This window comes from Ranitomeya imitator, chromosome 9 (genome assembly GCF_032444005.1).
Source record: "Ranitomeya imitator isolate aRanImi1 chromosome 9, aRanImi1.pri, whole genome shotgun sequence".
Taxonomy (NCBI): Eukaryota; Metazoa; Chordata; class Amphibia; order Anura; family Dendrobatidae; genus Ranitomeya; species Ranitomeya imitator.
In genome coordinates this window covers 57,780,780-57,804,850 of record NC_091290.1, presented here as the reverse complement: position 1 = coordinate 57,804,850, position 24,071 = coordinate 57,780,780, and the positions used below count along the sequence as shown (strand labels likewise).

The 24,071-nt window shown below is 47.2% G+C and overlaps 2 protein-coding genes across 4 annotated transcripts in view; one reads left to right on the top strand and one right to left on the bottom strand.

Moving 5' to 3' along the window:
* CPT1A (carnitine palmitoyltransferase 1A) overlaps positions 1-24,071 on the top strand; it is a 189,432-nt gene that overhangs the window by 148,403 nt on the left and 16,958 nt on the right. The gene's annotated exons all lie outside the window — the stretch shown is intronic.
* TKFC (triokinase and FMN cyclase) overlaps positions 8,227-24,071 on the bottom strand; it is a 67,654-nt gene continuing 51,809 nt past the window's right edge. For all 3 annotated transcript variants that reach the window (XM_069740465.1, XM_069740463.1, XM_069740464.1), the window contains 15 exons: positions 23,870-23,980; positions 20,752-20,933; positions 19,752-19,830; positions 17,381-17,470; positions 17,231-17,265; positions 15,414-15,498; positions 14,366-14,455; positions 14,158-14,274; positions 13,961-14,077; positions 12,783-12,920; positions 12,604-12,710; positions 11,068-11,171; positions 9,002-9,035; positions 8,828-8,917; positions 8,227-8,753 (listed from right to left, as the gene is read on the bottom strand). In XM_069740465.1, coding sequence (XP_069596566.1) covers positions 8,595-8,753; positions 8,828-8,917; positions 9,002-9,035; positions 11,068-11,171; positions 12,604-12,710; positions 12,783-12,920; positions 13,961-14,077; positions 14,158-14,274; positions 14,366-14,455; positions 15,414-15,498; positions 17,231-17,265; positions 17,381-17,470; positions 19,752-19,830; positions 20,752-20,933; positions 23,870-23,980 — 1,538 coding nt within the window. In that variant the 3' untranslated portion in view covers positions 8,227-8,594. The remainder of the gene's footprint in view (positions 8,754-8,827; positions 8,918-9,001; positions 9,036-11,067; positions 11,172-12,603; positions 12,711-12,782; positions 12,921-13,960; positions 14,078-14,157; positions 14,275-14,365; positions 14,456-15,413; positions 15,499-17,230; positions 17,266-17,380; positions 17,471-19,751; positions 19,831-20,751; positions 20,934-23,869; positions 23,981-24,071) is intronic.

The window sequence follows — 24,071 nt, the reverse complement described above, 5'->3', positions numbered from 1 at the left end:
GGGACACATTTTATAAGTGTTTAGTTCAGCGTGTGCCAGAAGCATAACTAAAAGACCACCTTGTCCAAATGCAGCATTAGTTACAAACGCCTGGGCAAGTTCCCTTTAATATCTGTAGTAGTGTGAGTGTAGAGGGAGCAGGAGAAATTGCCGGATACACAGCACATACACTTCCGAGCAGCAACTGGCGGTGTTGGAGCCCAGGGTCAAAGCTAGAAACAGAGTGGAGAAATTGCCACACACACAGCAGGGGAGCAGCTGGCATTACTGAACCCCAATAACAGAGGAGCAACTGTTGACTGTACAGACGGCACTTCCGAGCAGCAACTGGTGGTGTTGGAGCCCAGGGTCAAAGCTAGAAATAGAGTGGAGAAATTGCCACACACACAGCAGGGGAGCAGCTGGCGTTACTGAACCCCAATAACACTGGAGCAGGTGTTGACTGTGCAGACAGCACTTCCAAGCAGCAACTGGCGGTGTTGGAGCCCAGGGATTACAGGAGAAACAGAGTGTAGGCCGAGGCCTAATTGGAGCAAGTTTCAAATCTGTAGTAGTGTGAGTGTGGAGGGAGCAGGAGCAATTGCCGGATACACAGCTGGGGATCAGCTGAAGTTACTGAACCTGAATAACACTGGAGCAGGTGTTGACTGTGCAGACAGCACTTCTGAGCAGCAACTGGAGGTGTTGAAGCCCAGGGATTACAGGAGAAACAGAGTGTAGGCCGAGGCCTAATTGGAGAAAGTTTCAAATCTGTAGTAGTGTGAGTGTGGAGGTAGCAGGAGCAATTGCCGGATACACAGCTGGGGATCAGCTGAAGTTACTGAAGCTGAATAACACTGGAGCAGGTGTTGACTGTGCAGACAGCACTTCTGAGCAGCAACTGGCGGTGTTGGAGCCCAGGGATTACAGGAGAAACAGAGTGTAGGTCGAGGCCTAATTGGAGAAAGTTTCAAATCTGTAGTAGTGTGAGTGTGGAGGTAGCAGGAGCAATTGCCGGATACACAGCTGGGGATCAGCTGACGTTACTGAACCCCAATAATGCGGCAGCAAGTGTTGCCTGTGCAGACAGCACTTCCGAGCAGCAACTGGCGATGTTGGAGCCCAGGGTCAATCAGGGTGTAGGCCGAGGCCTAATTGGAGCAAGTTTAATATCTTATGTAATGTGAATGTGGAGGGAGCAGGAGACATTGCCGGACACACAACAGGGGAGCAGCTGACGTTACTGAACTCCACTAACACAGGAGCTAGTGTTTTTCTCTGTGCAGACGGCACTTCCAAGCAGCAACTGGCGGTGTTGGAGCCCAGGGTCAATCAGGGTGTAGGCCGAGGCCTAATTGGAGCAAGTTCAATATCTGTGGTAGTGTGAGTGTGGACGGATCAGAAGAAATTGAAATTGCCGGATACACAGCTCGGGATCAGCTGACGTTACTGAAACCCAATAACACTGGGTCATGTATTGACTGTGCAGACGGCACTTCTGAGCAGCAACTGGCGGTGTTGGAGCCCAGGGATTACAGTTCAGGTGGTAGAAACATGAACACAACAGGAAACCTGGATACTGTTGCCAACCAATTAATTAATCTGGAAGAGGAGTGGCAAAATCCTGCGAGATCCAGGACTTGTTCATTTTCAGAAAAGTAAGTCGGTCAACGTTATCGGAGGATAGTCGCATGTGATGGTCTGTTAGTATAGCACCTGCGGCACTAACGACGCGTTCCGATAATGCACTAGCAGCAGAGCAAGCCAGCACCTCCAATGCATACTGGCTAAGCTCTGGCCATGTATCCAGCTTAGAGACCCAAATCTTGAAGGGGGAAGAGCCGTCAGGGAGAACACAGAGGGCAAGACATATAGTCTGTCACCATTTGACAGAAACGTTGCCTCCTGCTGACTGGAGCCGTCTGTGATGGTGTAGACATTTGTGGCGGTGACACAAAACTTTGCCACATTTGGACCATACTTCTCATGCCTTGTGCTGAGGCACTGCTTCTGCTCCCTCTTTGTGCAGAGCTTCCCCCACTGCCTCGACGCAGTGAGCTGCTTCGTAAAGCACTAGCAGCACTGCTCTCGGTTGTAATGGAGAACACGATGGAATGCACCAGTGTGTCTTGGTACTCCCGCATTTTCGCTCCCGGGTCAACGGTGTTATGAGGCTTTGTAAGTTGTCCCGGTAGCGAGGGTCTAGGAGGGTGTACACCCAATAATCAAAAACCATAGAGAAAAGAAAAGCACCACTCTACATAATTGCACACCACTTGGAAATTGTAAATGTGTAAAAGGCAAACTTTTATTGATACACCAGTAAAAACAATTAAAATGGTATTATACCATGGTCCCCACACTGACCCGCCAAAATTACACAAATAAGTAAAGGCACATGTATAAAGCAATGCACAATGACAATGAATTACATTGCCAGATCAACCATATCATACAAAAAGATGCCACGCACATGTGACCACATAACAGAACGGCGTGATCAATACAAAAGATCCCCCTGGGGTTGAGCAATGCCTGATGTTGGAAAAAGGTATGTCCACATAAGCAAGTGATCTGTGTAGGACAAAAAAGAGGTGTACTAAGCACCAGGACCGGCTGCCAACATGAAATAGTGGTATAAGATCTGGGCAGTGTGGCAATAAATGTGAATCCACAAGAATGCCCCAATATGATAATATAGTTACCACGTAAGGAAAGAGTGCATCCAGGTCCTAGGTCCAGCCATGTAGAGCACCCCAAGGTACTGTGGCAGAGAAACCCACTGGGGGGGACTAAGCGCCAGAGGCAGGGTAAGCGTGGGGAGGAGACCCAACGCGTATCGCCTTCACAGGGACGTCTTCGTCAGGGGAAGATCTACATACCTTTTTCCAACATCAGGCATTGCTCAACCCCGGGGGGATCTTTTGTATTGATCACGCCGTTCTGTTATATGGTCACATGTGCGTGGCATCTTTTTGTATGATATGGTTGATCTGGCAATGTAATTTATTGTCATAGTGCATTGCTTTATACATGTGCCTTTACTTATTTGTGTAATTTTGGCGGGTCAGTGTGGGGACCATGGTATAATACCATTTTAATTGTTTTTACTGGTGTATCAATAAAAGTTTGCCTTTTATACATTTACAATTTCCAAGTGGTGTGCAATTATGTAGAGTGGTGCTTTTCTTTTCTCTATGTTTTTTTGTCGTGCTACAATATTACTTCTTTTGCACCCCTTACATTATTTACACTATCGGTAGTGCGCTGGTATTTTTTGTAATACACCCAATAATCAGCCGTGTTGAGAACGTGGGCGATGCGGCGGTCGTTTCTCAGGCACTGCAGCATGAAATCAACCATGTGCTGCAGACTGCCAACTGGCCAAGAAACGCTGTCCCCTGCTTGAGGCGTCATCTCTGCCTGCTCTGCATCACCCCACCCTCGCTCTACATACTGACTACTAGAGCATTGTGTAACTCCCTCCTCTGGCCAGATGTCTTCCTCCTCCATTGACTCCTCCTCACAAAGTGACCCCTGCCCAGGCCTTTGTGAGGAACCACGTTGCGCAGACTGTCCAGAACCAGATGGCATTTGTGACTCCTCATCCTACACCTCTTCCACAACCTCATCCCTTAGTGCTTGCAGTGTTTTTTCAGACAGGCAGATAAGGGGGATAGTCATGCTGACTAGTGCATCATCTGCACTCGCCATCTGCGTGGAATCATCGAAGGCATGCAAAACCTGGCAGATATCCTTCATAGTGGCCCACTCAGTGGTTGTGAAGTCTGAACGGCGCGCAGTGCGACTTGTTTGAGCCTGATGCAGCTGGTACTCCATTACTGCTGCCTGCTGCTCACACAACCGCTACAACATATGTAATGTTGAATTCCACCTGGTTGGTATGTCACATATGATGCGATGTTCCGGAAGGCGGAATCGGCACTGCAGAGCTGCAATGCGCGATCGTGCCATGCTTGAACGCCGTAAGTGAGCGCACTCTAGGCGGACCTTGTGCAGCAGTGCATCAAGATCCGGATAGTCCCTCAAAAAACTCTGCACGACCAAGTAGAGCACATGTGCCAGACATGGGATGTGAGGTTAGAAAAAAAAAGGTATATTTCAGCTCACCCTTATTCATCTGTCCGATGTGGTAAGTATCAGTCCGAGCACGGAAACAAAGTGTTGCTGCCACAATGTGGTTCCAGCTCCAGGAATAAAATGTAGAAACTTTATTAGTTCACATTAAAATGCTGCTGAGACATGACCGGCATGGTGGGTAAAGGAGAGCAACCAACACCCGAATGGATGCGTTTCGAGCAACAACTGCTTCTCCTGGGTAGTCTTGGCAGCACAGTACGAACCAGAAAGTGGCACCTGAGTCTCATCATCAGATGCGCACTGAGGTGTGCTGACCGTAGGCACTGGCCCACCCGCCTCTTTGGATTCAGAGAGAAAGCTGTTGCGCATCACTGTATACTGCCTCTTCTTCAGTTTCTCGAATGCTGCTTGGCTGGCCCCCTCTTTCCAAGCCAAGAGATTCACAGAACAGAAGTAGAGATGGCTCCTTTCCTGGGCTCTCTGACTGCCTGGGCAATTTGGCAGGTGGGGAAGAGACAGATGGGTGCTCTTCAGCGCTCTGTGCCTGAGAGGATGTGGCACTAATTGAAGTCGATGTGTTAGCTGCCATCCATCCGACAACAGCTTCAATTTGTTGGTCCCGCAGCAGTGGGGTACGGCGAGCTCCTACAAAGCTGCGCATGAAGGACTGTTCTGTTAAAACTGGGGGATGATAAGTCACCGGTGCCCGCAGCAGGCACAGAATCCCCACGTCCTCTCCGTGCAGAAACTCCACGCCAACGTCCCTTACTCCCTGCCATCTTCATCTTGGTAGACTGATAAAGATAGGCAGAAAGGTACTAAGGGCTTAGTGTGCTTATTCCTGAACAGCTGGCAACAGGTATAAGAAACACTAATTTTATAAAGTGTGGACTAGACTTTAATATGAGCTAATGTGGCCTACACAACTGTAAAGTGGAGTGTTTGGTGAACTTTATTAACTTTTTGTTTTTTTTCACAAAAAGACACTGGATGTGCCCAAAGATGTAAAACCGATAGTATCACAAACTTTTTGTAGCGATTACAGTGCAGGAAGGTAACCTACAATTCAATAGATGAGGCTCCTAAAAATAGGCTAATACTAATCTGGCTGGGGCTGCAGGGCACAAGGCTGCAGAAAGGCTCCTCTATGTACTCCTATATAGTGTTTTTCCGCAATCTAGCAGGATACGGATGGAAACCCACTAATAGGATAAATCAGAAAAAATGTGCAACAGGCAGCACTAATTGAAAACAAGGACAATGGAACAGTATGAGGCAGTGACGCACGCTGAGCTGACTACAACCAGCTGTGGCTGCAGAACAGGCTACAGCGTGAGCTGCACTCACACAGAGACCTTGCAGACAGCCGTGAACAGCGCTGCAAGGCCAAAAAAAGCTCCTCTATGTAATCCTATATAGTGTTTTTCCACAATCTAGCAGGATACGGATGGAAACCCACTAATAGGATAAATCAGAAAAAAATGTGCACTGACACACACAGACCTTGCAGACAGCCGTGAACAGTGCTGCAAGGCAAAAACAAGGTTCTCACACAGCGGTTGCTAAATTAGCCTGGGTAAAACACTTTGAAGCAAATTGCTGTCTCAAACTATCCCTCAGTCAGAACAGCAGCGTCCTGTCCCTAACTGAATTCACAGCAGAGTGAACCCAAAATGGCAGCAGCGGCTTTTATAGTACATCATGACATCATTTCAGCAGCCAATCACAGCCATGCCCTTACTTACATGCCTAACATGCATAACAGGATGTGCCCACACTTCTTAGGATTCCTCATTGGCTGAATTAAATCAAACTGGCTCATTGCACTATGGGAACTTCCGATTCCGGTATTCGATATACTGAAAGTATCGGAACTCAGTATCGGAATTCCGATACCACGAATATCGGCCGATACCCGATATTTGCAGTTTCGGAATGCTCAACACTAGCCGTAACAGAATGTCACTATTACAGCTGACTTTTCGGAATAGACCACACACCATCAACTTAATAACTGCTTAAAACAATCAATGGCGTAAAGTCCATGGAATATTACAAAAATATTGGAGCATCCTACTCAGGGAATCGAAACTTAGACCGTTTCTATCTGAAACCCCTAAAATGGTGGCCAGTATTTTAAAGGATCATCTGACAGTGAGTCACTTCAAGCAGCCGACAGTCAGAACAGTTACTGGTCGATTGCTGGGCTAGTTTCCATGTGGTGGTTGTACGATTAGTCCTTTTTCGATTGCAGATTACAACACTTTGCCTGTTTTTCCTGGATATATCAGAACAAAGCTTTATTCTAACTGCCGGTCATGGACTGTTGTTATTTGCTTAGTTGTCAATGTCCAAAGATTTACGTGGCTCAATCAAGCCAAGAATTGAGACGAAGAGTGCAGCAGCACATCTCGAATATCGCAAAACCTAACGTCACAAAAAGAGCGCGAATCAAGATGGATATATAATTTGTGTAGTATGGCTCCGACAGGACTAAATGAAGAGCTGCTTTTTCTGCCTATTGACCAGCAATCCTTCTCTCATCATATATTTTTCATTTCTTTAGCCAGGCTGTCATCAGTCTTGCCTGGTTCTTTTGTATGGATTGTTCATCCCAAGAAACTGTGTTCATTTATCCTTTGGATGTAATTGCATGTCAGTCTGGAACTGGTCCACCAGGGATTTGGAACCGGACCCCATGACATCATGTAGTATATTATTGGATCACGAATTGTTATCTCATTGGTCTTCCTAATTCACAGCACCATGCACTTTAACATTGCTTCAGCGATTCTTCTGTCCTTGAATTGTGTACACCAGGAGTAGTTTGTTTTCTTACCTTGTGAGATATTTTTTTCACTTCTTCACTGTTGATCCTTTCTAGACACTTAGTAGACTTTACTTGATATTACCTTTCCTTTATATTATTCTTTTCCACAACCCCTTCTATTTTGGGGTAAAGATTTCATGTATCTCATGGCCAATTAGGTTGGCATCTATCTTCTATGCCACTCCACTTTCTAATGATGGACATTGTACATACTATCTTCAAAGCATTCAATGTATGCAGGATATATATTTATTTAAAAAAAATCTTCATATTTACAAAATTCATAATGATCAAAGAGATTTCAGCTGTGCCCCTTTTTGTATCATTTATTTTTATATACATATATTCTTTTTAAAGACATTTTTGCTCTCTAGCCTTTGTGCCTTATGTACTTACCTGCACCTGATTCCACTGCCTCTACTGTCAGAGCACAATGGTTTTTTGTTGCACTTTCACACACACACACACTCGTCTCCATTTCTCTCTTTTTTCTCCTTAACGCAATACCTATCATCACTATTTTGACGTTTAATGAACTTCGCACACTCACTTGGTCTATAATCATTAACTAATTTAAACACATGTCATTGTTGCATGTTTTTTATTCACTTTTTGGAGATTTAAAAAAAAAAATACAAATAAAAAATGTTGACTGGGTTTGACATCTCTGACAATTTCTGACGAAAAATTCTTGTAATATATTTTTTGACAACTTCCACTGTAACCTACTCATCCATTGGCCAATCATTTCTCATATGTTCACATTCTTTAATGTAAAACATTGAGCGTTTACAAGTGATACTATGCTCAGTTACTGCTAACATTCTCTGTGAATGCCGACTATGTTGTGCTATCTGATTCGGAGGCTTAATGCCTTTGTGGTGCCTTCACCTTCTAATATTCTCACACTGAGATCCCACAGCGCTTGCGCGTGAGATGCCCTGTGACGGTCAGTAAAATCAGCCCATGCGCAACATGGTGACTCGCGCCTCACATTTGAGCACTAACAGCCCTTGATGACCTAGCGCATGCGAATTATGTGCGCAAATAAACTTTATCTGTACTAAACTGGTACACAACTTGGACATGGCAGACGCCATGCGGCTCCCAACAGCTGGTAAATCCCTAATGATGTATTTAAAAATGTATTTAAATATTTGATTACTTCTAATTCTAATCATGTATATACCCCTCACATGCAATAACAAGCAGGCACCACGTAGCCTCATATTACACCGTGAAATAATGTACCCTGCCTAGGATGGCGATGAAGCCGACTGATTCATTTCTTCAAGATGCAAATATCATCAGCTCAGTCACAAGTGTTTGATTGTTTATTTCAGGAATGGAACAGAAGAATATGTTGCTGCCATGACAAGACATTTGTGGCAGAAATGCAATGGTTTTCTTCTAGATCTGGGTGCTGGTAGTCAATAATCAGGTTACAAATCAGTTCTGCTAGAAGAAGCCCGGAGCGCATAGATTGTGATTCAGGCATTATGAGGCGTGGACTCCAGCTTTGGGGTCAGTTTACCCACATATGAATTGTGAAAAAATGAGAATAGACGCTAGCAGGAGGAATAGAAAAACTCCCATGCTACTGATCCAGAACATAAAAAATACACAGAAGTGAATAGATTCTGATCTAAAAGGAAAGATGTTAGAATAACAATCAGCCTCCACCCTAAGAACCGCCATTCAAACCATCCCATATTGCTTGTAAGATAGCCGCAGCAGCTTTGGCCCCTGGATCTGGACGACTGAGCGTGGAGGACCCTATGTAACTGGCCCGGCCAGCTCCGGCTGTCATGTGTTTAGTCTCTTCTGCAGCATCAGAAGCTTTCTACAAGAAAAGACACAATCAGTTCACTCCATAACAATCTTCCCAAACTTTACCTACACTTGATGAGATCTCACCTTTACAGCCCGGCCAAGAATCTCCATGGCATTGGAGCCTGGGGTGCCCAGAGACTGCAGGACAACATTAGCAGCGGACAGGGAGTCCAGCTGGAATAAAGGGGGGAGGAATGTAGGTAGAAGACGTGGACTTGCAGGATGGAGACTAATAATAACCTGGCTGCTGGTACTTACCATGGTCCTGTCACCCGGCTCTGCGCCTCCATATCTGGGGACAAAATAAGACAAGGCAATATGCAGTTAGAATCAGAAGGCCGCCCACCGATCTACATTCTGGCCTGTGCACTAGTATTACTATGTATTTATTGCTTTTTATTTCCCAAGAAAAAAAGGAATGGACTATTATGGTAAAAATGTGAGTGATAGTCAAATGTCTATAAGTACAGTGGGGCAAAAAAGTATTTAGTCAGTCAGCAATAGTGCAAGTTCCACCACTTAAAAAGATGAGAGGCGTCTGTAATTTACATCATAGGTAGACCTCAACTATGGGAGACAAACTGAGAAAAAAAAATCCAGAAAATCACTGTCTGTTTTTTTATCATTTTTTTTGCATATTATGGTGGAAAATAAGTATTTGGTCAGAAACAAACAATCAAGATTTCTGGCTCTCACAGACCTGTAACTTCTTCTTTAAGGGTCTCCTCTTTCCTCCACTCATTACCTGTAGTAATGGCACCTGTTTAAACTTGTTATCAGTATAAAAAGACACCTGTGCACACCCTCAAACAGTCTGACTCCAAACTCCACTATGGTGAAGACCAAAGAGCTGTCAAAGGACACCAGAAACAAAATTGTAGCCCTGCACCAGGCTGGGAAGACTGAATCTGCAATAGCCAACCAGCTTGGAGTGAAGAAATCAACAGTGGGAGCAATAATTAGAAAATGGAAGACATACAAGACCACTGATAATCTCCCTCGATCTGGGGCTCCACGCAAAATCCCACCCCGTGGGGTCAGAATGATCACAAGAACGGTGAGCAAAAATCCCAGAACCACGCGGGGGGACCTAGTGAATGAACTGCAGAGAGCTGGGACCAATGTAACAAGGACTACCATAAGTAACACACTACGCCACCATGGACTCAGATCCTGCAGTGCCAGACGTGTCCCACTGCTTAAGCCAGTACATGTCCGGGCCCGTCTGAAGTTTGCTAGAGAGCATTTGGATGATCCAGAGGAGTTTTGGGAGAATGTCCTATGGTCTGATGAAACCAAACTGGAACTGTTTGGTAGAAACACAACTTGTCGTGTTTGGAGGAAAAAGAATACTGAGTTGCATCCACCAAACACCATACCTACTGTAAAGCATGGTGGTGGAAACATCATGCTTTGGGGCTGTTTCTCTGCAAAGGGGCCAGGACGACTGATCCGGGTACATGAAAGAATGAATGGGGCCATGTATCGTGAGATTTTGAGTGCAAACCTCCTTCCATCAGCAAGGGCATTGAAGATGAAACGTGGCTGGGTCTTTCAACATGACAATGATCCAAAGCACACCGCCAGGGCAACGAAGGAGTGGCTTCGTAAGAAGCATTTCAAGGTCCTGGAGTGGCCTAGCCAGTCTCCAGATCTCAATCCTATAGAAAACCTTTGGAGGGAGTTGAAAGTCCGTGTTGCCAAGCTAAAAGCCAAAAACATCACTGCTCTAGAGGAGATCTGCATGGAGGAATGGGCCAACATACCAACAACAGTGTGTGGCAACCTTGTGAGGACTTACAGAAAACGTTTGACCTCTGTCATTGCCAACAAAGGATATATTACAAAGTATTGAGATGAAATTTTGTTTCTGACCAAATACTTATTTTCCACCATAATATGCAAATAAAATGTTAAAAAAACAGACAATGTGATTTTCTGGATTTTTTTTTCTCAGTTTGTCTCCCATAGTTGAGGTCTACCTATGATGTAAATTACAGACGCCTCTCATCTTTTTAAGTGGTGGAACTTGCACTATTGCTGACTGACTAAATACTTTTTTGCCCCACTGTATATGGCACGACACAACAGAGAAAATGTCTGACCAGATAAGCTCTATAGGGGCACAATACAGGGAGACCCTTGGTTGAGTGTCCTATTAGTCATTTGGGGAATGCACTTATACAAAGCAGTATAATCAGGTAACAAATCCTCTATAAAGGAGTGGTCCAGGATTAGAAAAACATTGATATCTTAATTAGAGTTAGTTCTGGCCTGAATCCCAGCGTCTTAATATCAGGGTATCCTTTTCTACTTCTCTTTACCTTTTCATAGCATCTATCCCAGTGTCCATTGCGGCTGCCCACGCCGCGGGTCCAGATGGATTTTGCAAGGGTTGAGCAGCAGCCATTAAGAAAAGACTGTACAGCTAAAGTGAACGTGAAAATGGACTGATGTCAGTACACTGATGTCTATAACATAAAAAAAATTAAATTGCACTCTAGGCCGGCTTTACATTACATGATTGTGGCATTAAACAACCAACCAACAGTGAGATTTGTGCTCTCTGACAGATGTTATTAATTATTAATAGTCAAGTTCGGTGTTAATAGTTAATATCGGACCTCAATAGAGGTGCAGGGAGAATTCCCCATTAATGACTATAATTTAGTATATTTTTAGGAGGAAGACTCGTCCCTTATCAATAACCCATTTACAAAGACTGACTGTGCCTCCAACATGCACAGCACAGTAATAGATAGTACTGTGCGCAAAGGCTGCAATTGCTCTCGGGAAGAAAGGTCCTGTATATGCTGGATGCTGTGCTGCCGAGAATGTGCTGCAACCATCAGCAACCTGTTGACACTGCAAGAATATCAGGGTATGACCATTCCTAGGTAAGCATGCTCCCACGAGTCGCGCCAAGTAAATGCACCTTTAGTGAATTCTGATGATTTGCACTGCAGTTTCATGTAGTGACAAGGAACTGTGGGCACCAACCCAATCCCTCGTACTAGGGGGCGCCCTAGACTATTCCTGTCCCCCGGATTACACCGGAAGGTGGAGACGCTGGTGTCATGAACCTTGCTGTGCTCCTAACATAACCCTAATCTGTTCCCTCCCCCAACCAGGATGGTGTGAGGCCAAAGTGTATAGGATTACACTAACCAGACTGACAGGGGAAGACAAACAGGGAAAAAAGAAAACTACAATCATACAAATACACTCATAAAACAAGAGAGTGGGAAACAATGGAGAAATAGGAAGAAACCAAATGGGAGAGGATGAGGATAACTTGCAAACCAACTCTGCGCAGAAATTTCATGAACAACTCTGACTGCCTACTCCAAACACTGAACTTCTCCTTCACCACCAAACCAGGAGGTAGAACCACGAACACTGGCAATTCCCAAGTGCTAGTGGCGAGCCTATATACCAGCGGAAAGTGTCCAACACAGAACAGCTGAGACAATGCAGGATGGAGAGCTCCAGGAAATAACTGTACTGACTAACCCTAGCAATGCCAGAGCAAAGAAAACCTGCACTGTTTAGTGTGATGGATGAAGCAGTTCTAACCAGTGCAGGAGTTCAGGTAATCAGACGCCGCTATCTTCTGGCCCCTCTCTGTTTTGGTATACTGGTGATAGCAGTCTTGCAGCACTGGGGTTCTGGGTTCAATCCCACTGGTAGGAAATTTAGATTGTGAACCCCATTGGGGATAGCTATGATAATGTATGTAAAGTGCTGAGGAATATGATAGCATTACATAAGCAATGCATAATGAAAATGTATGATATTTATTAATAACTAAAGTTATACCTTAGACAAGACAGTTGCCTATTAATGCAATATTTCCTCACCGCGCCTGAAGTGCCCCCCATCTTCTCCAGTAGCACATGTGACAATGCTGCCAGGAACCGTGACGGGTGAGAGGGAAGCTGCCCACTGCTGGTCCACTCCTTGATGGCTGCAGAGATACAATACTGAGAAGCAATGCCTGGCATCATCATACACCGCCATGTAATAAGCTGGAACTCACCATGGGCTGCTCTTGCATGTGTGCTCCCGCAATCACCGTCCCCGGCAGCCCGGTCCAGATCATTTAACTCCTCCTCTAGGGATAGAAGAGAGCTGCACACGCACCCAAGCACCCGGCTGTAGATCTGCACGCTCACGGCTAACACAAGGAAGGAAAATGAGTCTGTGTAACACTCAATATATCCGACAACGGTGCCATATCAACAGCAATCCTATACCCAGAGAATCGGTGGGCTGCCCTCATCTCATCTCCGAGAACCCTCCATGGTTATGGATGCTGCCTGTTTTACCATGACAATAAAAGTCAGTCCTATCTAAAATATCTGGGAAAAACAATACACTTTTTAAATAGACTTCAATGATAGAAATGGGCCCTTCTCCTACAGCCGGCATATCTATGTACCCAATCACTGGTCTTCTCATGTGCCTGTAGCGGCATAGTAGGCTTGTCCAATAACGTATACATGATGTCTGTAGTATTCAGATGGAGAGAGCACACACTGTTCACATGGGCCCAGACAGACGGCAGGCTGTTAGACCCAGACCGGGGAGGCCAATGACGGTGGCAAGCAGCACTGATGACTATGTGCCCGTCAGAGCAATCATATGATGCAGGCACACAGTGACGCTCTATGCAGCTGGTACACTATGCACAGTGATCGCTTCTACCTTTACGGTGAGTACAACGCAGGAATCACAGATCGCTGCCAGCTCTCGGCCATAGTGCAGGCAGACTGCATAGAACATCTCTGTGTGCCTCCATCAGACGGGGGCCCTGACTGGCACACAGGAGAACTCCGCTGTGCCCCTGCGCCCATGTGAAGGATACGGGCACTCTCCATCTGCACTCTACTAGAGATCAGCTGCCCGTGCTCGGCCACAGCAGGAGAAGCCTCGGGTGGATGAACCATGCCGCCAGAAGCAGAAGATCAGGAACGTAGGGGGCCTGATGAGGAATAACGGGGCATTTATGGAACTGGATTCTATTTGTAAAGTGTATTGCTTTCCGAGATCGTGTACATTGGCTGGACTTCTCAGAGAGATAAAATCGCTTTAAGTCACAAAGGAAATTTCCTGTCCCAACTTTCTTCTACCTGGCAGATAAGTACAGCTACATTGGTAATAATATGCCCAACATGCTTCATGGATGCCACTGTACGAACTCTACATGGGACTCACCGTCTGGCAGAGCCTCCTTCGGCTGTGGGCTTTCAGGAGCACATGGGAAAGTGCGGGTCCGACCCGTTACAGAAACAGCTGGAATTCTCGGCCAAGCAGGAGCAGACGTGTCCTTGTCTGACGACACAAACAATGAACATTTTTTAGAAAATGACAGTGCAATGAAGCACGGGTACGTGGCCTAAAGCAGACATTACCAAAGAGCTGCAGAATTTCTCCCGATGTCTTCATTACAGAGAGGGAGACTCCGCTCATCTCCAGAGCCGTCATGAAGGATCCAGCCATGGCACGCTCGATGTGTAGCCCTCGACCCTCTTTACCATGAGATGATTAGTGTTACTGGGAGGCCAATAATGAGTTGTATGGAGGCTGGTGTAAAAGAATGGGTCAGGTGTGTGTACTCACCTAGAAGACGCACCGCCGAGCTGGCTACGATCTGGAGCTCCAGATAGGAAAGACCTCCCAGATTATTCACAATCAGTATAATGGAGTCCCCTGAAGGAACAAGAAAAGCCATCCATGGAGAGAACGAAAGCTGGACACAAAATTGCCAAAAAATAGAACAATTTGCATTTTTTCCTGTAGGTTTTTGGATGTCCATGAAGAGCAGGTTCTGACGATTATCTGCGCCTTTTTGTTACACGAATGTGTGTGACAGATGTTCAATGGTGTAAATCTATTAATTTACCTGGATCTATCTCAAAGCGGCCGTCTTGAAATACCTAATTGTTTGGCCGGAATTGTAGCATCTCTTATAATGCCTCCAGAGTGATGTAAAGAATTTGGCCTCAGAAATCTGGTGGAAAACACTTTTGAAAAGTCACAAAATTGCTTGATGAGCTGTGGCGTGCCTTATGCCACAAATCTTACTCCAGTTCCTGACTGGAGTAAGACTTGTGGTGAAGCGCACAGAGGCACTTGACACACTGGATTGATTCCTCTTAATGAATTAGGCGCCTCTGAGTCCAGCATGACCTCTTATCAAGATTGGCACAAACAACACCAGTCTTGGAGAATCGAGGCTAGCATCTTTCAGGTTGAGCAAGACACTGATTAAGAAAAGTAAGATATGTGGCACAAGGTACGCCACAGATCACCATGAATTAGATGAGAGGGCATCACCACACGCTGCCCTGCCCATTTTGCTGAAACTGGCTTGAAAATGCTTAAAAAAAAATTTGCAAAATTTTGGTGAAAACTCAACTTTTTGCGTCTTTTCAACACGAATGTTTATAAAAATAACCGGACTAAACTACTAAACGATGTAAACATTTGGTGTAAAACACTTTGAAGAGTGGCAAAAATGTTTGCAATTATCAGCCTTGTTTACACCGGATGATGTGCTGCCAAGAATTATTACTTCTAAGCAAGCTTACATTTCGTTTCACAAGACAAACAAATGTTCGGCACTCCTTATACTGTAAGACTATAGGTAAAGTCTGGTTGTGCTCACCTGACCGTAGATCCACTCTGGACTTGCTGGCTGGATCAGTCATATGATCAATCATGATCTTCACAACTTCATCACAAGACATCATCTGATGTGTTAAAATGTCAAAGTGGAGGCAATCAGAGGAAGCCATTACAGGAGGTTCTTGCCAACCAGTATATAAGGAGATGGGGTCACCCACACTTGGCCCAACTTCCTTCAAGGGCCCTAATGGCAGTCGTGAGGTTTGCCTAAATGGTGTGTAGGCCCCAGTGTAATGTGAGAACTACAAGAGTTAGGTATGGTCACCGTGTCGCAGTGAGATGGCTTCTTACCTTTTTTGATCAAAATAGTGTCAGCTAAGTGCCCTGTTATTGACATGTACTACCACTACTCATTTACTGATTACAGGACATTTGCTCATTTTGTGTGTATCTTAGCTTCTGCTAGTTAAAGGGAACCTGTCACCCCGAAAATCGCGGGTGAGGTAAGCCCACCGGCATCAGGGGCTTATCTGCAGCATTCTGTAATGCTGTAGATAAGCCCCCGATGTTACCTGAAAGAGGAGAAAAAGACGTTAGATTATACTTACCCAGGGGCGGTCCTGCTGCTGGTCCGGTCGGATGGGCGTCTCTGGTCCGCTGCGGCGCCTCCCATCTTCTTTCCATGACGTCCTCTTCTGATCTTCAGCCACGGCTCCGGCGCAGGCGTACTTTGCCTGCCCTGTTGAGGGCACAACAAAGTACAGCAGTGCGCAGGCGCCGGAAAGGTCAGAGAGGCCCGTCGCCTGCGCACTGCAGTACTTTGTTGTGCCCTCAATAGGGCAGACAAAGTACGCCTGCGCCGGAGCCGTGGCTGAAGATCAGAAGAGGACGTCTTGGAAAGAAGATGGGAGGCGCCGCAGCGGACCGGAGACGCCCATCCGACCTGACCAGCAGCGGGACCGCCCCTGGGTAAGTATAATCTAACGTCTTTTTCTCCTCTTTCAGGTAACATCGGTGGCTTATCTACAGCATTACAGAATGCTGTAGATAAGCCCCTGATGCCGGTGGGCTTACCTCACCCGCGATTTTCGGGGTGACAGGTGCCCTTTAAATGACCGCAGTGTGAACGCGCACATATGGATTGCACTTACACCAACATGTGCTCTGGCCTATATTTTTGTAGGTCACTTTAAATTGACACTCAGGTTTATATCAAAGACTTAAAACCCGTAAATGACACAGAAACACTGCCATATTGCTTTATTATGTAGAAATGAAAAAAAAATGTGCTGAAACAATCCATGCAACATAGGAGAGGGTGGAAAGTAATTTTATTTAATAAAAATAAAATGGTATTTTTTCTGATGTCCCCAATCATGTAATCAGGATTATGGGGAGAGCAGCAGTGATATGCCTGGTGGTCGCACATCCACAATAGGAGGAGCGTACTAACTTATGACTACCACTCCCAACATCAGTCTCTAGGACTGAAAACCTCTACACTACAGGACGCCTTGTTGTTTTCTTACAGTTACAGCAATGAGCGAGGCTGAGCGATCACAGCCCACACTGCACTGTAGCGCTGCACTCGGAGGAAGCAGCCATGTTGGTCTTATTTCAGATCACCTTTTAAACAAGCAATAGGATTGAAGAATTGGTCAAAGGAGTATGGAGGGGGAAAGAAACAACCGACCCTTCTGTCCTAGAGGGGAGTAAAATTAAGGATCACAATGATGGGGCTTATTTTGATCTATGCTATGGGGCCCCATTTTTTCTAAGTACGCCCCATCTCGCCAGGGTTTTCACTTTCACCATAAAGGAAACAATGTGAAGGATGACAATCTGTCAGCGGAATACCTTGTATCTCTGCACCCCGGCTTCTCCATGTATTCCTGAGAAAACACAAACCGTTCACAGTGTTACAAAGTGAAAAGTGATTCTCATGTGCCCCCATACACGGGTCACACAGATATCACGGCACTGCACTCCTGCTGTCAGTCCTCATACCTAGTCCCAGTTCTAGCTCATCAGAGCCGAGGTTAAAGGTTGGTCCCGAGCCTGGCACACTGCACGGGGAGAGGCTGACCCCCAGTGTACCTACAGAAGGTAAGAGACAAGTCGCACTTCAGTAGTCAGCACTTTTCTCATCACATATATACTTACAGGGTCGGACTGGGCCACCGGCGAACCGGAGGATTCTCCTGTGGGCCCAGGCCCTGACACCTGCTGGCATATAGGGCCAGCAGCTGACTAGGGCCCCCAGCCAGTGGGGTGTCGCTAATAGCGGCACACCACGCAGCTGCTATGGGGGTCCTCGGTGCCAGCGGATAAGCAGCAGGTGACAGGAAGCTTAAGCCAGTTCCCACTGCTAAAATGAAATAAATATTCACGCTTCCCTACGTCCCCATGGGCGTGGAGAGGAGTGACTTCATTTCACTCTAATAATGGGCAGTATTTGCCGCAGTCTGCAGCTAACACTGCCCGCTATCAGGACCCGCAGACATGGGCCCCTGCTCCTCCAGGGGCCCCCCAGCCCACGAGACCACTATGGGGCCGTAAGCCAGGGGGACCCGGCATCAGAGCCACCCCCCAGTGAGCGCCGCATTCTAATGGAAGAGGGAGCATCAGATGATGCTCCCTCTCTCATCATTCCCCTCTGCCTCTGACGCACAGCGGGTGCACGATGACGTCACTTCATCGCGTACCTGTTGTGTGCCAGGCCGACTGCAGCGCAGCTCCTGACACCGCTGACATCGGAGAGGTGAGTATTGTGGTATATATATATATATATCTCAATCAGTGAGTCCTGGTTGTATGGGGGGCAGCTGCATCATACCCTATGGGGGGAGCTGCATCATACCCTATTGGGGGAGCTGCATCATACCCTATAGGGGGGAGCTACATCATACCCTATGGGGGGAGCTGCATCATACCCTATGGGGGGAGCTGCATCATACCCTATAGGGGGGAGCTGCATCATACCCTATGGGGGGAGCTGCATCATACCCTATAGGGGGGAAGCTGCATCATACCCTATGGGGGGAGCTACATCATACCCTATGGGGAGAGCTGCATCATACACTATGGGGGGCAGCTGCATCATACCCTATGGGGGGGAGCTGCATCATACCCTATGGGGGGGAGCTGCATCATACCCTATAGGGGCGGAGCTGCATCATACCCTATGGGGGGGGAGCTGCATCATACCCTATAGGGGGGAGCTGCATTATACCCTATGGGGGGAGCTACATCATACCCTATGGGGGGCAGCTGCATCATACCCTATGGGGGGAGTTGCATCATACCCTATGGGGGGAGCTGCATCACACCCTATGGGGGGAGCTGCATCATACCCTATGGGGGGGAGCTGCATCATAACCTATGGGGGGAGCTGCATCATACCCTATAGGGGGAGCTGGATCATACCCTATAGAGAGAGCTGCATCATACCCTATGGGGGGAGCTGCATCATACCCTATGGGGGGAGATGCATCATATCATATGGGGGGAGGTGCATGATACCCTGTGGAGGGGGACAGCATGATACCCTGCGCATGGGGGAAGCATGATACCCTGCGGAGGGGGCAACATGATACGCTGTGGTGGGGGTGCAGCATGCTACCCTTTTGGAGGGGGGCAGCATGATACCCTATTGGAGGGGGGCAGCATGATACCTTATTGGAGGGGGGCAGCATGATACCCTATGAGGCTGGTTGCATTATATTCTATGGGGGGCTACATGATATTCTATGGGGGCTGCATTATATGCGATGAGGGGGCTACATTATATTGTTTATGAGGCCTGCATTATATTCTGTGAGGGGGCTACTTTATATTCTATGAGGGGGCCACTTTATATACTATGAGGGGGCTAGCCCAACCCCTGCCACATAATTAAGAGAAGTACTACCTTATATTATACCCTGATATTAGCGCGTTTTACCGCACAATTGGTGGTCTTGTATTTATTTCTATGTAGCTACATAGTTGGCCCCAAGAATGGTTTTGCTCTGGTGGGCCAAAGGTGCTCCAGTCCGACGCTGTATACTTATATACTTATGACATCGTAGCTATGATAAATCTGCATGGCGATATGTGGACCAAGCCCAGCGATCTCTGTAACAGAGGTACTAATAGCGTGATCAGTCACCAGCACGTCTGCTCATTCATTATGTGGTGAGGAAGGACAGTGGCCCCCAGGACTGGCAGGTAGCCATATGGCAGATACCAGAAGAGGAAGACAAAAGAGACAGGATCTCACTATCAGAGAGCTGCAAGTGCCCCACCTAGTGGCACACAGATGTAACAGCATGTTCAATAGGCCAGGCCAGGTCTCATAATTCAGTATTACGGTAGGGAAATAATGCAACTTTTATACCAATTCCTGCAGCAGCACTTTTCACAAATGAAGAAATTTCTTGCAAACTTTTGCCTTCTTCTGCTAGAGCTCCAGCGATCTACAAGTAGTTAAAAAAAAGAAAAAAAAGCTGAGTAAAGATGAAAACAATGAGGTAACCAGAAGCAATGGGGGAACACACGTTTGAGTCAAATAGCTTCTACTTATTCCCACGGTCGTGGTCGCTGTGTGTGCATGAACATACTACGTACATTTAGGTTACAGCCCCATGTTCTGGGGATCAGTCTTTCCTCTCCTGGACCCATATGTCAGCCATAAGACCCTGCACATTTTTCGGCGGTCTGGAAGGCTGATGCAAAAAGCTCTGCTCTCTTTGGACGACTGGTTCATGTATTAGACCACACTTGTACAAATTAGGCCCAAAAACTGGGAACGAAATGTAACTAAGCAATGGTGTAGTGCTGGCCTGGATCCAGTGTGCAATCATATGGTTTAGATCAGCTTATACTGGAAAGAATAGTCGTTATGATAAGCGTCAGGGAGCGACGACCACGGAGCTGCACAGATCAGGCGCAGAAGCGCACAGCAGTGTGTGTGGTACGTGCTCCTGCCCGGCGTCTGAGGCTCAGGTCTATGTGTCTACCAGGGCAGGAGCACGTACCACACACAATGCTGTGCGCTACTGCACCTGATCTGGGCAGCTCCGTGGTCGTCGCTCCCTGACACTTATCATAACGACTATTCTTTCCAGTAAAAGCTGATCTAAACCGTATCTTTACTGCCCTTTATACCATAACATTAATATCGAGCAGAACTAAGCTCTGCCTACTGGTTGGGTCTTCTAATAAACCAAGGGTGCGCAGCAATTTTTGGCCTAAGGGTCCCATTGTTCCATTTAACCACTAGCTCTGACTACAATCCCAATAGAAGGTTCCCTACATGTGACACTGTCAATACTGTATGCAGACTGTTTGTCACCTATGGTTTAATATCCTCACGTTAGGAGAAATGTGTCCTTCACCTTATGAACCAGTATGATGCCACACAACCCTCGACGTCCTGCCTTGCGAGGGGCTAAGAAAGCGCAATCATCAGCGACCACCACCATTTCCACATCCACCCCATCCCTCCTTGCACGCTCGAGAGCCAAACCGAAATTCAGGCGGTCCCCCGTGTAATTCTTCACCAGCAACAGAACTCCAGCTGTCGGGAAAGAAAGAAAAGAACTTTGTGTTTGGACGGTACCAAGAAATAGATATATATAGTCCTTCACAGCTATACTGGCTCTTGGGGCTACAGGGGTTTTTTGTCTTTGCATCTCTGCGCTCCAAGAATCCTACACTTTTTAGCTTTTCTATTTACGTGGCCATTTGAGGACTTTTTTTTTGCAGAACTATTTGCATTTGTTTTATGGCAAAACATATTCAATCTTGGAGAGCAGCTGAGTAGAAAACAAAGACTGCTCAGCATTTTTCGTGTCGGACAATGAGTGCGTTAGTTTTATAGTCTGGGCTGTTAGGATTGTGGTGATACAAAGTACATCTACTCATACATTATTTTTATATTTTTTGACATAAAGCTTTTTATTTGTGGTGCCATCCCAGGACGCTAAGGGTATGTTTCCACGTTCAGGAAACGCTGTGTGTTTGATGCTGTGTAGAGCCGCAGAGTCAAACACGCAGCGTCCAGATGTTACAGCATAGTGGAGGGGAAACCAAAGTGATGAAAGAGTTGGGATTTTTTCTGCTCCTGGTGATTGTAGCAGGGCACCAGCCAGAAACTACAGGGGACGGTGTGGGCACGGCACCTACAGGGGACGGTGTGGGCACGGCACCTACAGGGGACGATGTGGGCACGGCACCTACAGGGGACGATGTGGGCACGGCACCTACAGGGGACGGTGTGGGCACGGCACCTACAGGGGACGGTGTGGGAACGGCACCTACAGAGGACGATGTGGGCACGGCACCTACAGAGGACGATGTGGGCACGGCACCTACAGAGGACGGTGTGGGCACGGAACCTACAGAGGACGGTGTGGGCACGGCACCTACAGAGGACGGTGTGGGCACGGAACCTACAGAGGACGGTGTGGGCACGGCACTTACAGGGGACGGTGTGGGCACGGCACCTACAGGGGACGGTGTGGGAACGGCACCTACAGAGGACGGTGTGGGCACGGCACCTACAGAGGACGGTGTGGGCACGGAACCTACAGAGGACGGTGTGGGCACGGAACCTACAGAGGACGGTGTGGGCACGGCACCTACAGAGGACGGTGTGGGCACGGAACCTACAGGGGACGGTGTGGGCACGGCACTTACAGGGGACGGTGTGGGCACGGCACCTACAGGGGACGGTGTGGGAACGGCACCTACAGAGGACGATGTGGGCACGGCACCTACAGAGGACGATGTGGGCACGGCACCTACAGAGGACGGTGTGGGCACGGAACCTACAGAGGACGGTGTGGGCACGGCACTTACAGGGGACGGTGTGGGCACGGCACCTACAGGGGACGGTGTGGGAACGGCACCTACAGAGGACGATGTGGGCACGGCACCTACAGAGGACGATGTGGGCACGGCACCTACAGAGGACGGTGTGGGCACGGCACCTACAGGGGACGATGTGGGCACGGCACCTACAGAGGACGGTGTGGGCACGGAACCTACAGAGGACGGTGTGGGCACGGAACCTACAGAGGACGGTGTGGGCACGGAACCTACAGAGGACGGTGTGGGCACGGCACTTACAGGGGACGGTGTGGGCACGGCACCTACAGGGGACGGTGTGGGAACGGCACCTACAGAGGACGATGTGGGCACGGCACCTACAGAGGACGATGTGGGCACGGCACCTACAGAGGACGGTGTGGGCACGGAACCTACAGAGGACGGTGTGGGCACGGTTCTTCTGCTCATGCTATTCAATGAACATAACAGTACGTCCATTTGCGAGAGCGTATACTTAAATGGAAGTACAGTTGTATTGCGAGGAGGGTAAAGGACAACCATGCCTGTAGCCCTATTAGGGTATGTGGGTGTCACAGAGATGATTCCCTGCTTTGTACTCCTTTTTGGTCAGAACAGAGAACCCCCACCTAAAAAAGGTTTCTGCTCTGGTGGACGTGGCACCTCCGCATCCTGCCGCATCCACTGCAGGCAATGTCAGGACACTTGCGGCTCCCACCGGCAGTTTCAGCTGATCTCGGTAGGTTAGTGACGTCAGACCAGCAGCGCTGAATTAGGCTGTCGTCACACTAGCAGTATCTGGTCAGTATTTTACATCAGTATTTGTAAGCCAAAACCAGGAGTGGAACAATCAGAGGAAAAGTGTAATAGAAACATATGCACCACTTCTGTATTTATCACCCACTCCTGGTTTTGGCTTACACATACTGAGGTAAAATACTGACCAAATACTGAGTGTGTGACCGCAGCCTTAGACATCCAGCTTTTTTTGAAGGAGGAACTGTCTGCATGAAACAACCTCTTTCAAGGGAATCTGTCAGCAGGTTTTGTTATGTAATCTGGCAGCAGCATGATATAGGGACAGAAACCCTTATTCCAGCGATGTGTCACTTAGTTTACTGGGTGCAAGAAGTAGCGACATAATCCCGGTTTTCTCTGCTCCTGATTGGCAGCCTCCTATGTGCAATGCATACTGACAGCTGCTAATCAGTGCTGGGGTCGGAGTAATATGGAGCAGGAAGACTGGGAAACATGAGGCAGCTTGTCTCCAATGATAATCTCCTCCTGATAAAACACTGATTGTATTGATTGAAACATCAAAGCACAGCCTAGTAAGTGACACATGACTGAAATCAGACTCTCTGCCCCCATATGATGCTGCTCTCAGATTACATAGTAAAAACCTGCTGACATATTGCCTTTAATATATATTTTAAATGACAGCAATAACTAGCATTCCATGGCAGTGAGTAAGGGTTAGATTACTAAAAAAAAGAAGAAGCAATAATATATAATTGCATATTCTAGAATACCCGATGCGTTAGAATTGGGCCACCATCTAGTAATATATAATTGTGAAAGATTTGTAATTTTTAAATTGTAAGAAGTTGATACATTGAAAAAAGATAATAGTAAAGACATAGAAAACAAAGGCAATAAGTGCACCTGCTCCGGCCTCTGCTACTGTTCTGATGGCGGCTACGATGCTTCCAACCGGAGGGGATGTGAAGACAGCACCAGCGATGACCCCAGTGAGCATGCCCTGACCAACGTACCCTGCGCAGAGGGAAATGTGAGCGTTATCAGATATTGATAGGTCACCGATATCATAGACAGGCAACGCATGTAAGGCCCTGACAGCCCAGCT